Source organism: Nansenia antarctica (assembly GCF_963989245.1).
Source record: "Nansenia antarctica genome assembly, chromosome: 17".
Lineage (NCBI taxonomy): Eukaryota > Metazoa > Chordata > Actinopteri > Argentiniformes > Microstomatidae > Nansenia > Nansenia antarctica.
Genome location: NC_137687.1, coordinates 15,753,839 through 15,766,338, shown reverse-complemented (window position 1 = coordinate 15,766,338; position 12,500 = coordinate 15,753,839). Strand labels below are relative to the sequence as shown.

The window sequence follows — 12,500 nt, the reverse complement described above, 5'->3', positions numbered from 1 at the left end:
TCCCTCCACCAGCCTCGTTTTCTAGAGGATTCTCTCATAAAGACACGTGGTGAAGAAGGAGAGAGAGAGAGAGAGAGAGAGAGAGAGAGAGAGAGAGAGAGAGAGAGAGAGTGAACGGTACTCATGGCCTGCATGGGTAGAAAATGATAGGCTACTCAATCCTGAGGAGATAATAGTCATAATCTAAATTCCCATTGAAGTGTCCTGAGGTGGTCCAGTGGTCTCGACCGTCACCGCGGTCTACAGTGCACACATATGCCCATGTCGGCATGGGTTAGAATCCGGCCCATGCCCTGCTGACATGCCCTCTCTCCCTTCTTCTCCTTACTTTCCTGTCTGTCTTCACTACATCTGTCCCTATCTGTCTTAAATTCCCTTTGAAGGTGGGAAGGGGTAGTCATAACAACCAAAACCTGCCATGCTAGTATGGGTGTGCTTGCAGATGTGTAGACTTTGACCCAAGATGACATGGTCTTCCAGTTTTTTCTTGACCAACACCTTGTTAGTTACACTGTGTAGAAATATCCTAAGGATCTGCGTGACACACGATTAACTTCTACTACTCTGTCTAGTCTAATGAGTCTAGTGGTGGGAAAAATTGTAAAGAAAATAAATTAATCAACCTACCCTACACCTAACCATCTCCCCTAACCCTGCCCCCCCTCCCCCCCCGGACATTGCTGTGCTAATTGTTCCCTGTGCCTGTTCGTTAACTCTGTGTTCTATATGCTCATGTTATCTGTTGCTTGTTGTTTCTGTGTTTTCTGTTTTTCCCATATTGTCAGCGTCTGTGAGCCCCGGAAAAGCGGCATATAAATACAATGAATTATTATCATTATTATTATTATTATTATTATTATTATTATTATTATTATTAAAAAAAGGTTTACAATTCTATGATAACCGTGACAGTCGTGTTGCTCCATATTATCGTCTTGTGGTTATTGTGAGCTGACCTTATAAGCCTGAGAGGAACCCTGTCTGGTATTGTCATTCACATATGTGTATATGTGTGTGTGTGTGTGTGTGTGTGTGTGTGTGTGTGTGTGTGTGTGTGTGTGTGTGTGTGTGTGTGTGTGTGTGTGTGTGTGTGTGTGTGTGTGTATTGTCATCCATATGCTCTTGTTACAGGCGTACGTCTGGTGTCTATAATAGTTGTAACTATTATTACACAGTAATATTATTAAGATAAATGTTTGAACTGGACAGGGGACCTCACCACTGTGTGTTGGTTCCACTTCCTGTTGGATAGTATGTCTCTGTGTTTCTAACTGCTACTGGTTCTGTCTCTGTTTCTCAACAGGGTTATATTAGCCTCACTGTACGCTAGGTGTTAACAACACTTAATCAGCCATGATGTGAGTAAAACAACATCTTATATCTTTGCACTCGATCACATTTCAGGACCCTCCTTTCATAACTTTTCCTAGATATGTGCGTTCTACCACCCAGTATCCTTACATTTTCAAAATCACATCAGGATAAAGATATTTTGCCGTTTTTCTGTGTAGGAAGCAGGCTAATTTACAAGACGGGCCAACTAGTGGTCGTTGTGTGTAAATAGCAGATTTACATTCTAAAGAGAGTGACCCCCCGAGGCGGCTCTTATAGTAGGTCAAAAGGCCTGGCTGCTAACATGTCTCTATGTGTCTGGATGCATAGAGTGGCTACAGATTGTGTGTGTGTGTCTATGAGAGACGTTAAGGGCTGTGGCCAGCTGTCCCTCTGCAGGCTCTGGGCGCTTGTCGCTACATCTCTCCCTACCCTCTCTGACAGGCTCTCCTCTCCTACCCTCTCTGACAGGCCCTCCTTCCCTCTCTGACAGGCCCTCCTTCCCTCTCTGACAGCCTCTCCTTCCCTACCCTCTCTGACAGACTCTCCTACCCTCTCTGACAGGCCCTCCTTCCCTCTCTGACAGGCCCTCCTTCCCTCTCTGAAAGGCCCTCCTTCCCTCTCTGACAGGCCCTCCTTCCCTCTCTGACAGACTCTCCTCCCCTACCCTCTCTGACAGGCCCTCCTTCCCTACCCTCTCTGACAGACTCTCCTCCCCTACCCTCTCTGACAGGCCCTCCTCTCCTCCCCTCTCTGACAGCCTCTCCTCCCCTACCCTCTCTGACAGGCTCTCCTCCCCTACCCTCTCTGACAGACTCTCCTCCCCTACCCTCTCTGACAGCCTCTCCTCCCCTACCCTCTCTGACAGACTCTCCTCCCCTCTCTGACAGACTCTCCTCCCCTACCCTCTCTGACAGACTCTCCTTCCCTCTCTGACAGGCCCTCCTACCCTCTCTGACAGGCCCTCCTTCCCTCTCTGACAGACTCTCCTCCCCTACCCTCTCTGACAGACTCTCCTCCCCTACCCTCTCTGACAGACTCTCCTCCCCTACCCTCTCTGACAGGCCCTCCTCCCCTACCCTCTCTGACAGGCCCTCCTTCCCTCTCTGACAGCCTCTCCTCCCCTACCCTCTCTGACAGGCCCTCCTTCCCTCTCTGACAGGCCCTCCTTCCCTCTCTGACAGACTCTCCTCCCCTACCCTCTCTGACAGGCTCTCCTTCCCTACCCTCTCTGACAGACTCTCCTCCCCTACCCTCTCTGACAGACTCTCCTCCCCTACCCTCTCTGACAGACTCTCCTCCCCTACCCTCTCTGACAGGCCCTCCTTCCCTCTCTGACAGGCCCTCCTTCCCTCTCTGACAGGCTCTCCTCCCCTACCCTCTCTGACAGGCTCTCCTCCCCTACCCTCTCTGACAGGCCCTCCTTCCCTACCCTCTCTGACAGACCCTCCTCTCCTACCCTCTCTGACAGGCCCTCCTTCCCTACCCTCTCTGACAGACCCTCCTCTCCTACCCTCTCTGACAGGCCCTCCTTCCCTACCCTCTCTGACAGACTCTCCTTCCCTACCCTCTCTGACAGACTCTCCTCCCCTACCCTCTCTGACAGACTCTCCTCCCCTACCCTCTCTGACAGACTCTCCTCCCCTACCCTCTCTGACAGGCCCTCCTCCCCTACCCTCTCTGACAGGCCCTCCTTCCCTCTCTGACAGGCCCTCCTTCCCTCTCTGACAGACTCTCCTCCCCTACCCTCTCTGACAGGCCCTCCTTCCCTCTCTGACAGGCCCTCCTTCCCTCTCTGACAGACTCTCCTCCCCTACCCTCTCTGACAGGCTCTCCTTCCCTACCCTCTCTGACAGACTCTCCTCCCCTACCCTCTCTGACAGACTCTCCTCCCCTACCCTCTCTGACAGACTCTCCTCCCCTACCCTCTCTGACAGGCCCTCCTTCCCTCTCTGACAGGCCCTCCTTCCCTCTCTGACAGGCTCTCCTCCCCTACCCTCTCTGACAGGCTCTCCTCCCCTACCCTCTCTGACAGGCCCTCCTTCCCTACCCTCTCTGACAGACCCTCCTCTCCTACCCTCTCTGACAGGCCCTCCTTCCCTACCCTCTCTGACAGACTCTCCTCCCCTACCCTCTCTGACAGGCCCTCCTCCCCTACCCTCTCTGACAGGCTCTGCTTTCCTGGATATAAATAGATAACGATGCAAGCAGATGCACCAGCCCCTGTCTATCTACACACACACGCACACGCTCGCGCACACACTCACGCGCACACACACACGCGCACGTACTCACACACACACACACACACACACACACACACGCACGCACGCGCACGCACACACACACACACGCACAAAACACCATCACCCACATACACTGAAACCACCCAGCAGGTAGAACGTTCTGGAACTGGTTAAACAGATAGGTGAAATACCTGGCAGTTTACAAAGCATTACAAACCATTACAAAGCATTACAATGTGAAACAGCTGAAATAGCTGAAACTATAATAATAAGGTATATCACTGGTCAAAGATGGAAGGAGTCTATCACCGTAGTCAGGTGGAGCGGGTAAGAAGCAGTTCGTGGCACAAAAATAGAATTATAGAACTAAATACAGAAAGGGGGCATGGCTTGGGAAAACTGCAACCAGAGATTGACTTAAATATCTTGTGCTAGTACAGCAAAATATACTAAACGAGGAACTGGAGAAGCTGTTGGATATGTTTGAATATATATATGTGAATTCAGTGTAATTAAAACCGTTAAGAATACTAACTTTCTATGGGGCGCATGGTAGAAACAAACTGAAGCAACTGTGGTTGTCGGAAAGGTATGGAAGACGTCCAACTGGAAAGTGATAGGTATCTCATAAATGCACAGCCTTCTCCTAATCAAAAAACTAAGGGCTCATATTCCAGGAAAGTCTCCCCCCCTCCCCCCTCCCCCCCGGTGTCCAGTCCAGGTCACCCCACCAGGAGAAGATTAAGCAGCACTCACCGTCCGTAGGAACTGAATCTCCTCCTCTCCATCTCCTCCTTCTGCCATCCTTCTCCGAAGGTTCTTTTCAGCTCCTCAGGAGAAATGGAGAAAAATCCTTCTGTTTATCACTCTCTCTTTTCTGTCAACCTTTTTCCCCCCCGCTTGAAAACCCCCACCACACTCTCTTTGCTCTTTCTCGTTCTCCTTGCGTACACCTCCTCTCTCTCTCTCTCCCTCTCCCTCTGGCTCTCAGTGTCTGTATGTGGGTGTGCTGGAGGACAGCATGAGTCCTGTGGCTCTCACAGAGTGGTGAGAGAGAGTGACAGGCAGCTAGGCTCTCCCAGGCTCTCTCTCTCTCCCCCCTCACCTCCCTGCCGCTCCCACCCTGCAACCATGTTTGTAGAAGTGGGCCACTCCTTCACGCGGGCTGGGCCTCCCCCCCCCCACATGTCTGAGAGGCTATAAAAGGAAAGTGTGTGAGGACTCTCAGGAGGGTTTCAGAAGCACATCTCCTCACCCAATGTGTGCGTGCACTACACACACACACACACACACACACACACACACACACACCATACACACATACACACACACACACACACACACACACACCATACACACACACACACACACACACACACACATACACACACACACACACACACACACACACACACACAGTACATGGTTGAGGGCTCTACACTACATGGTCAAAAGTATGTGGACAGCCGAACATCACACCCATGTGCTTTTTGAATATCTCATTCCAAAAACCTGCTATAACCCTCTCTCTTCTGGGAAGGCTTTCTGCTAGATTTTGGAACATGTTTTGCGGGGATTTACTCCCATTCAACCCACAAGAGCATTACTGAGGTCGGACTAGAAGGGCGAGACGTTGGGCGAGAAGGACTGGCTCGCAGTCGGCGTTCCTATTCATCCCAAAGGTGTTGGATGGGGTTGAGGTCAGAGCTCTGTGTGCAGGCCAGGCAAGTTCTCCCAGACCAAACTCGGCAAACCATGTCATTATGGACCTCGCTTTGTGCATGGGGGAATTGTCATGCTGAAACAGCAAAGGGCCTTCCCCAAACTTTTGCCACAAAGTTGGAAGCGTACAATTCTCTAGAAGCATTACGATTTCCCCTCACTGGAATTAAGGGGCCTAGCCCAGACCATGAAAAACAGCCCCAGATCATAATTGCGTCCACATACTTTGGGCTATGTAGTGTAGCTCTACAGTACATACACAAGGGGGCGGCTGTGTCTCAGGAGGTAGAGCCGCCGTCTAATGATCGCAAGGTCGGCAGATCGGCGGTTCGAGCCCCGGCTGGCCACATGTCGAAGTGTCCTTGGGCAAGACACTGAACCCCAAATTGCTCCCAGTGAGCGGGCCGGCGCCTTGCATGGTAGCATGCCGCCATTGGTGTGTGTATGTGTGTGTGAACGGGTGAATGAGAGGCCATTGTAAAGCGCTTTGGATAAAGGCGCTCTATAAGTAAATCCTGAGAGTATATATCCTGAGAGTATATCCACAGAGGCACTAGTGACTGTTGATTCCAAGAAAATGATATCGCTGCTTACTGGTATTTCAGTAAACACCTCTTGTTTAATACTGACAGACTAATGTCTATTGTTAGCATGAAGTCTCAAGACCCAAACATTATTTAGAAAAGTTAACTTCCTGTTACCATCATGATAGGCTGTCAAAGCAGACATGGACTAGAGCACTAGAGAGAGAAATACAATTTAAATGATCTTGGAAGTTAGACTTTAGTCATTAGAAAACATAAATAACACAAAAGCATAACAGGAGGAATAATAACATGTTTGTCTTGTTTATGAAGCAGACTGGTAGATTAGGAGTGTGTGTGTATGTGTGTGTGTGTGTGTGTGTGTGTGTGTGTGTGTGTGTGTGTCTGTGTGTGTGTGTGTGTGTGTGTGTCTGTGTGTGTCTGTGTGTGTCTGTGTGTGTCTGTGTCTGTGTGTGTCTGTGTGTCTCTGTGTGTGTGTGTGTGTGTGTGTGTGTACGTGTGTGTGTGTGTGTGTGTGTGTGTGTGTGTGTGTGTGTGTGTGTGTGTGTCTGTGTCCCAGACTGAACCCAGCAGACAGCCTCCCAGCCTCCCTGCCGTTCCCCAGCACAGCGCACAAACACGCAATAATAACAAATCTTCATAAATCATAAATCAGCATCGTTTAATGTGCAAGCAACCCTGCATAATACTGAGCCTGCATAACATTGTACCTCGCACACATCTATGTTTTTCATGTGAGAATAATAATGTCACTGTGGTTGCGCAATTTCAAATGATGTTAATATTCATATTTCAAATGTGTCAGCATTGCTGTTAGCTATGCAGGCAGCATATTATTGTTACGCTGTTTTGTTTAACCTAATATTATATTACAGTATTCTCAACATCCCCTGCATCTACAGAGAGACATGAGGGGGTAGGTGAAGACCTCACCTCTGAATCACACACATCTAAAAGGCTAAAGTCTTTTCTGCTTGCTCATATCTACAGTCTACCATCACAGGCACACACACACACAACCATCTCTCTTCAATGACAACTAAATTGTCCCTACTCGGTCCTCATAGTTGTCACATCGTGAGCTTAGAATGATAAGGTTCTATCTCCGTTTAGGGCAGTTCAGAGATATTGAGCGTCAAAGTTTTTACATTCCATTATGTTCTGTGAGATGGAACCTTTGTATTTTATGAATTACTAACTCAAAAATGTCAACATTTTAAAAATAACACCACACAGGCATTAATAAACACCTAATGGATCAGATTATGTTAAAAAACTCAATTTTGACAAAAATGGACATCCTAGAACCTTATAATTCTAACGTCACGACATTCTGAAGGGCAACAAATCAATTATAAATCTGCATGGTGAGACACACCCCTCTGGGTCAGACATACGCAGGGACACAGGGACAGACAGTGACCAATGCATTACAAAAACACAAACTCACATGATCATGCATTATGCAGAATATCAATGCATACAGCTCACCTCCTGTCTCTCCATCTAAGTGTCATCTCCGCCGGCTCCCATAGCAACCGCATCTGGCTGTGCAGAGCAAAGTGGCAACTGACAGCTTGTTCTAACTCAATTGCGCATGCCCAGAAACTCTGTAGACGGCCGGCCGCGTTCGTAAACTCGCTCTGAGAGCGCCGGAGCGACCACGTGACTGCCTCTTCTCCGATCTGATTCGGACAAGAGGCGCTCCCGGAGCAAATTTTTGAACACGGCCAGAAAGTAGACGCCAGAGGGCAGACAGAATTCAAATGCATGCCGGGAGTTTGAGTTCGGGAAAGTTATCGTCGATCCACAAGATTAAACCCTGATCATTGCAGTTGCACCCTCTAACCACTAGATGGCAATATTTCACCACGATTTTCCTCCTGAAAATAGATTTCGATCTCAATGACTAAACTGGATGAATAAAGGTGTTAGATACAATCTAGACGTGCAGTTTAACGCGGTTTCCACGGTACTGCATAAGCAAGTTCTTGGAGGTCTACCTATCAACACGTTGTATGCTACTTATTAATCAAATATCGTGTGCTTATGAAATGATCATCTAATTCACTCAGTCTCTCTCAAATACAACAGTGCTGTCGCCTGTCCTATTTCAATGGTTATGCCATGTGCTGTTCTACTGTAACAACCAAACCAGGTGAATTAGTTCAACGTATCTGAATGTACTGATCGGTTAGCCTCAGTTCCTAGTTCATATTGTGTGGGGTTTTCGGAACTAATGATCACAGGAGGAAAAAAAAAACGTGACTAATTTATAGGATGTGTCCAAAACGCATTATAGCCTATATACTAGGAGTGTGCTATGCAACTCTTCCTGTTTTATGCAATCAAATGTGCCAAAAGCCTATTGCAAAAGGTTACTGTAATATTACCAAACCGAAGAGAGAGAGAAGGGGACATGAGTTTCAAATCCAAAGTCATTCTGCCCCATTGTGAGGCATGGCAGAGGCCCTCAGTGCATCCTACTGTGTGTGAATGCGGATGCCCCGCTCCCATTCACACTAACTAAACAGGTTCCCCCAAGCAAAGCCACCTCCACAGTCTGTGACATTAGTGTTTCCTATTTACTCCCTCTCTTCCTCAGGATATTTTTTGGAACAAGGATGCCTTTGAGTGTCCCGTCCAGCTGCACGCTGAGACCCAGACCCAGAAACACAGACCTCCCTGTGTCACTACTCGCCACCACCAGAGAGGGAGAAAGGAGTGAGAGAGCAAAAGGAAGACATGGGGATGATAGAGGGGATGGGATGGGGGGGGGGGGGGGGGGACACTGAGTGAAAGACATTGAAGACCTACAAAAGAGGGAAGGGATGTCGGTGGGGGTGTAGATGAGACAAGACGACCAGCTGTACATGAAGGTTCTCTCATAAAATCAATGTACAGTGTAGTGTAGCCCAGTCAGTCAGTTTCTAATTAGTAATCAACTGTATACTGGAGTTTAAACCGTTCATCAAACTAATTCTGTCACAATTTGGCTCAAATCGTACATCTGTTTCAGGCACCTCTTTAGAGACCTCTTATGTATGTATAAGTGTCCTACAATGATTTGCTGGTGTTCATCACTTCATCGCACACATACTCTCTAATACCCTCCTCCTCCTTCCTCTATTGGTACACTAATTTGTTCATTGCTTTCTCTCTTGTAAGCTCTCTCTCTCTCTCTCTCTCGCCCTCCCTCCCCCTTTCACAAACCACACACAAACATGCATGCACACACACACACGTACACACACACGCACACACACACACACACACACACACACACACGTAGACACACACGTAGACACACACTCACTCACACACGGATGAGAGTTCCCCTATCTCTCAGAGCCAGTTCCTCCATTTAAGATGCTGACTTGTTTATGTTAAAGAAGTGAGCAGATAGATAAGTGTTGCAATGACACCAGACTCTTTAGGACTCCTTTTGAATGTTTGATCCTCTGTTCTTTTTGTCACTCTGGCCTGACAATAATAATCAAGCCGAGGGTGTTTTATATATGTGGTATATCTGTGGTTGAGCAACTCCCTCAGGCAAGCGGAGAGAGAGAGAGAGAGAGAGGGTGAGAGAGAGAGAGAGAGAGAGAGAGGGTGAGAGAGAGAGCGAGAGACACGGTTGAGCGACAGGAGCTGGTTTTCAGTTCTGAGGTGACGGCGAGGCGGGCAGCCCTCACCCCCCTGCAGGTCTCTGTCCCGCGCCTGCTGCTGCTGGCTCTGGGCACGGCTGGGCTCACGGACACACAGGGGACACGGAGGAGGAGGAGTGGGACCAGTCATGGCGCTGTAGGGGGGCCGGGACACACACACACAGATGCCCCTGTGGATCCCCAGAGAAGGATGAGTGCAATGGAGCGGACCTCTGCAATGAACAAGGCCAAGAGGTAAGGAGGGGGCTTGTGAAACCGAGAGTCAGCAGCAACCGTTCAAATACACTTTACCACCTCTCTTTCTTTCTTTCTTTGCAAAGTGTCTTCAGCATTGCAGTGTGCTGTCAGTGTGAGTGCAGAGTGAAGTTTGTGCAGTCATGCAGTGTGGAACTTGTGGTTACCTGTTTGGTTTTATTTTGCAGTCTGCCACAGAGAAATAGAAACAGTCACTGCACAGTACGAACATGGTCATCTGAATGCATCTTACCATGAGAAGCACTGACACTTGTAGTACTGTATTAGTTTGGTATTATTTCAATTCCAAAAAGATGAGAAAAGATGACATGGGTTTGACCCACATATCACAGAATGATCAGCGGTGCAAATGATTTGTGTCTACTGCACACAAGCACACTGTACTGACATTCTAGAGCTGTCCTTCTGAGTGTTGTCTGTTCACCTTTGCGAGGTGTTTGGATTACGGTTTGCCCATGTGAAGCATGTGTTGATAGTGCGTCAGTGCAGTCAGGAGGATCTTGCCGTGAACCGCAACCTACTCTTCAGATGCTTCTGGATCGGACACAACCAACATGAGCGTTGTTCCTAGGCATGGCCAGTGTCTCTGTTGCCTAGGGACTGAGTCTGGTAGTAAAGCACATCTTGTTTGGTACTTGGATGCTTTAAGCACTTGCAGTATCTGACTTCATTGATTATCAATTTCATGATCTGATGAAGTTTGTCAGACATTTGACAGTAGCAGTTATATTGTATAGGCTACTGTGCTTTTATACATAATATATATACATATACATATATACAAGTACATTGTACTGTATACGTCATGATATGAATATATCATAATAAATACTGTACATTGTATATTGTGTATATTCTACTGCGGTACAGTAGAGTATTTACATCAAAGTAGGTCTCCTCCTGTCATACAATTACGTACTACTTTATTGGTGGATATTATATTGCACATCAAGTCCATATGAATACTGAAGCGAATGGACACCAAGATGAAAAATATATTGATTCAAATACTTATTTTATTAGCTAGAGATATTATTATATTATTAGATATTATTGATTCTTTTATTAGCTAGAGATATTATTTAGCTTTTAAGCAAAAGTTACTTCCCAAACATTGTATTTGAGTATAGATGAATAGTTCTAGTAGGAAGTCTGAGTTTAACCCTTTTTTCTTCTTTTTGTAGTAGTTAGCTCTTATCAGATAGCCTGGAAGTGAGGCTTTGTGTGGGTGTTAAGGTAGTCACGGATGATGTGATCGGTATCAGCTCTTAAGGTGGACTGACAGAGTTGTCTAGACACACAATGGATCCTCTGTATATGAAAGCTGTGCATCAGTAATAATCAGTCACACAACTGATCACATTCCATGACAGTGTGAACTAGAAAATGAAGATGAAGTTCTGGAAGAAACTTTGTGGGCTTGCAAAGTCGTATTAGTTTAACTTGAAAGTTAAAAGAGTTGGAAAGAAGTTCAAAGAAAGGTTTGGACTATAACTAGTCCAATAGATGGATAGAGAGAGAGAGAGAGAGAGAGAGAGAGAGAGAGAGAGAGAGAGAGAGAGAGAGAGAGAGAGAGAGAGAGAGAGAGAGAGAGAGAGAGAGAGAGAGAGAGAGAGAGAGAGAGAGAGAGTGAGAGAGTGAGAGAGAGAGAGAGAGAGAGATGAAATGTTTTAATGAGCTTAATGTTGAGTCTAAATACTATGGAATGGAAGTTATTTAAGGCTTAACATATGTGACACGGTCTGGTGCAAGAGGGTGGACCCCTTGGACACACTTGGACAAGTCAGCAGACGATTTAATGTTCAGACTTTTATTTTAGGAAAATGTAAACACATTTCAGCGTTGTTGAAAAATCAATGACACATCGCTAGTCAGCTAACACAGCTTGTTTTTGTGAGCCTGCTAACAATGTTAAAGTAGTGTTCTAGTTAACTAGGTAGCAGTGGGGATTACTCACCCAATACATTGCATTGCAATATTTTGGCTTGACTAGTGAGTGTGTGTTGTGATTTCCAAGAATGTTGAAATGTATTTCCGTGTTCCAAAATAAAAGTCTGAACATTTTGATTGGTTACTTGTTACCCGCCCCCCCCCCCCCCCCCCCCTTGTTACCCCCTTTTACCAGACCGTGTCACATATGTAGAAGAGGATACATTCAGAGCTAATGGCCAACGGAATTTATAATAATAATAATAATAATAATAATAATAATAATAATAATAATATAATAATAATAACTAGAAAAAAGGTAGGTAGGTAGGTGGGTGGTTAGGTAGGGAGGTAGGTAGGTAGGTAGGTAGGTAGGTGGGTGGGTGGGTGGGCGGTTGGGTGGTTAGGTAGGTAGGTAGGTAGGTAGGTAGGTAGGGTGGGTGGTTAGGTAGGGAGGTAGGTTGGTTGGTAGGACAGTTTGGTCAGTTGGATGGTTAAAATCAAACAGTTACTATGAGGTTAAAGTAGAGATTCTCCGTTTATGTGATGATATTTGTGTACATCAGTTTTCACCAATTAGAAATGACAACACTTTTTATACATAGTCCCCCTATTTCAGGACACCATAAGTAATGGGACAGATTCCAAAAGTAAGATTTTGCCTAAAATCATATCATCAGGAAATGATATGTACAATTGGATTTAAATCCAATGAAGATTAACTTGGCCTTGCAAAGACCTTTGCATGTTTCGACCCGGAAAATCCCCCTAGTTGCTATGACACTTATGTGTCATTTGGCTGTTTG

The 12,500-nt window shown here is 46.6% G+C and overlaps 2 protein-coding genes across 2 annotated transcripts in view; one reads left to right on the top strand and one right to left on the bottom strand.

The window, feature by feature from the left end:
- The window catches only part of ryr1b (ryanodine receptor 1b (skeletal)), a gene marked incomplete at both ends in the record, with an annotated part of 143,409 nt that extends 139,027 nt beyond the window's left edge, over positions 1–4,382 (bottom strand). Inside the window, one exon of the mRNA XM_080547334.1 lies at positions 4,335–4,382. Within this exon, the coding sequence (XP_080403460.1) occupies positions 4,335–4,382 (48 nt within the window). The remainder of the gene's footprint in view (positions 1–4,334) is intronic.
- Positions 4,383–9,709: 5,327 nt separating this feature from the next.
- The window catches only part of rasgrp4 (RAS guanyl releasing protein 4), a gene marked incomplete at both ends in the record, with an annotated part of 22,713 nt that continues 19,922 nt past the window's right edge, over positions 9,710–12,500 (top strand). The window contains one exon of the mRNA XM_080547333.1: positions 9,710–9,744. Within this exon, the coding sequence (XP_080403459.1) occupies positions 9,710–9,744 (35 nt within the window). The remainder of the gene's footprint in view (positions 9,745–12,500) is intronic.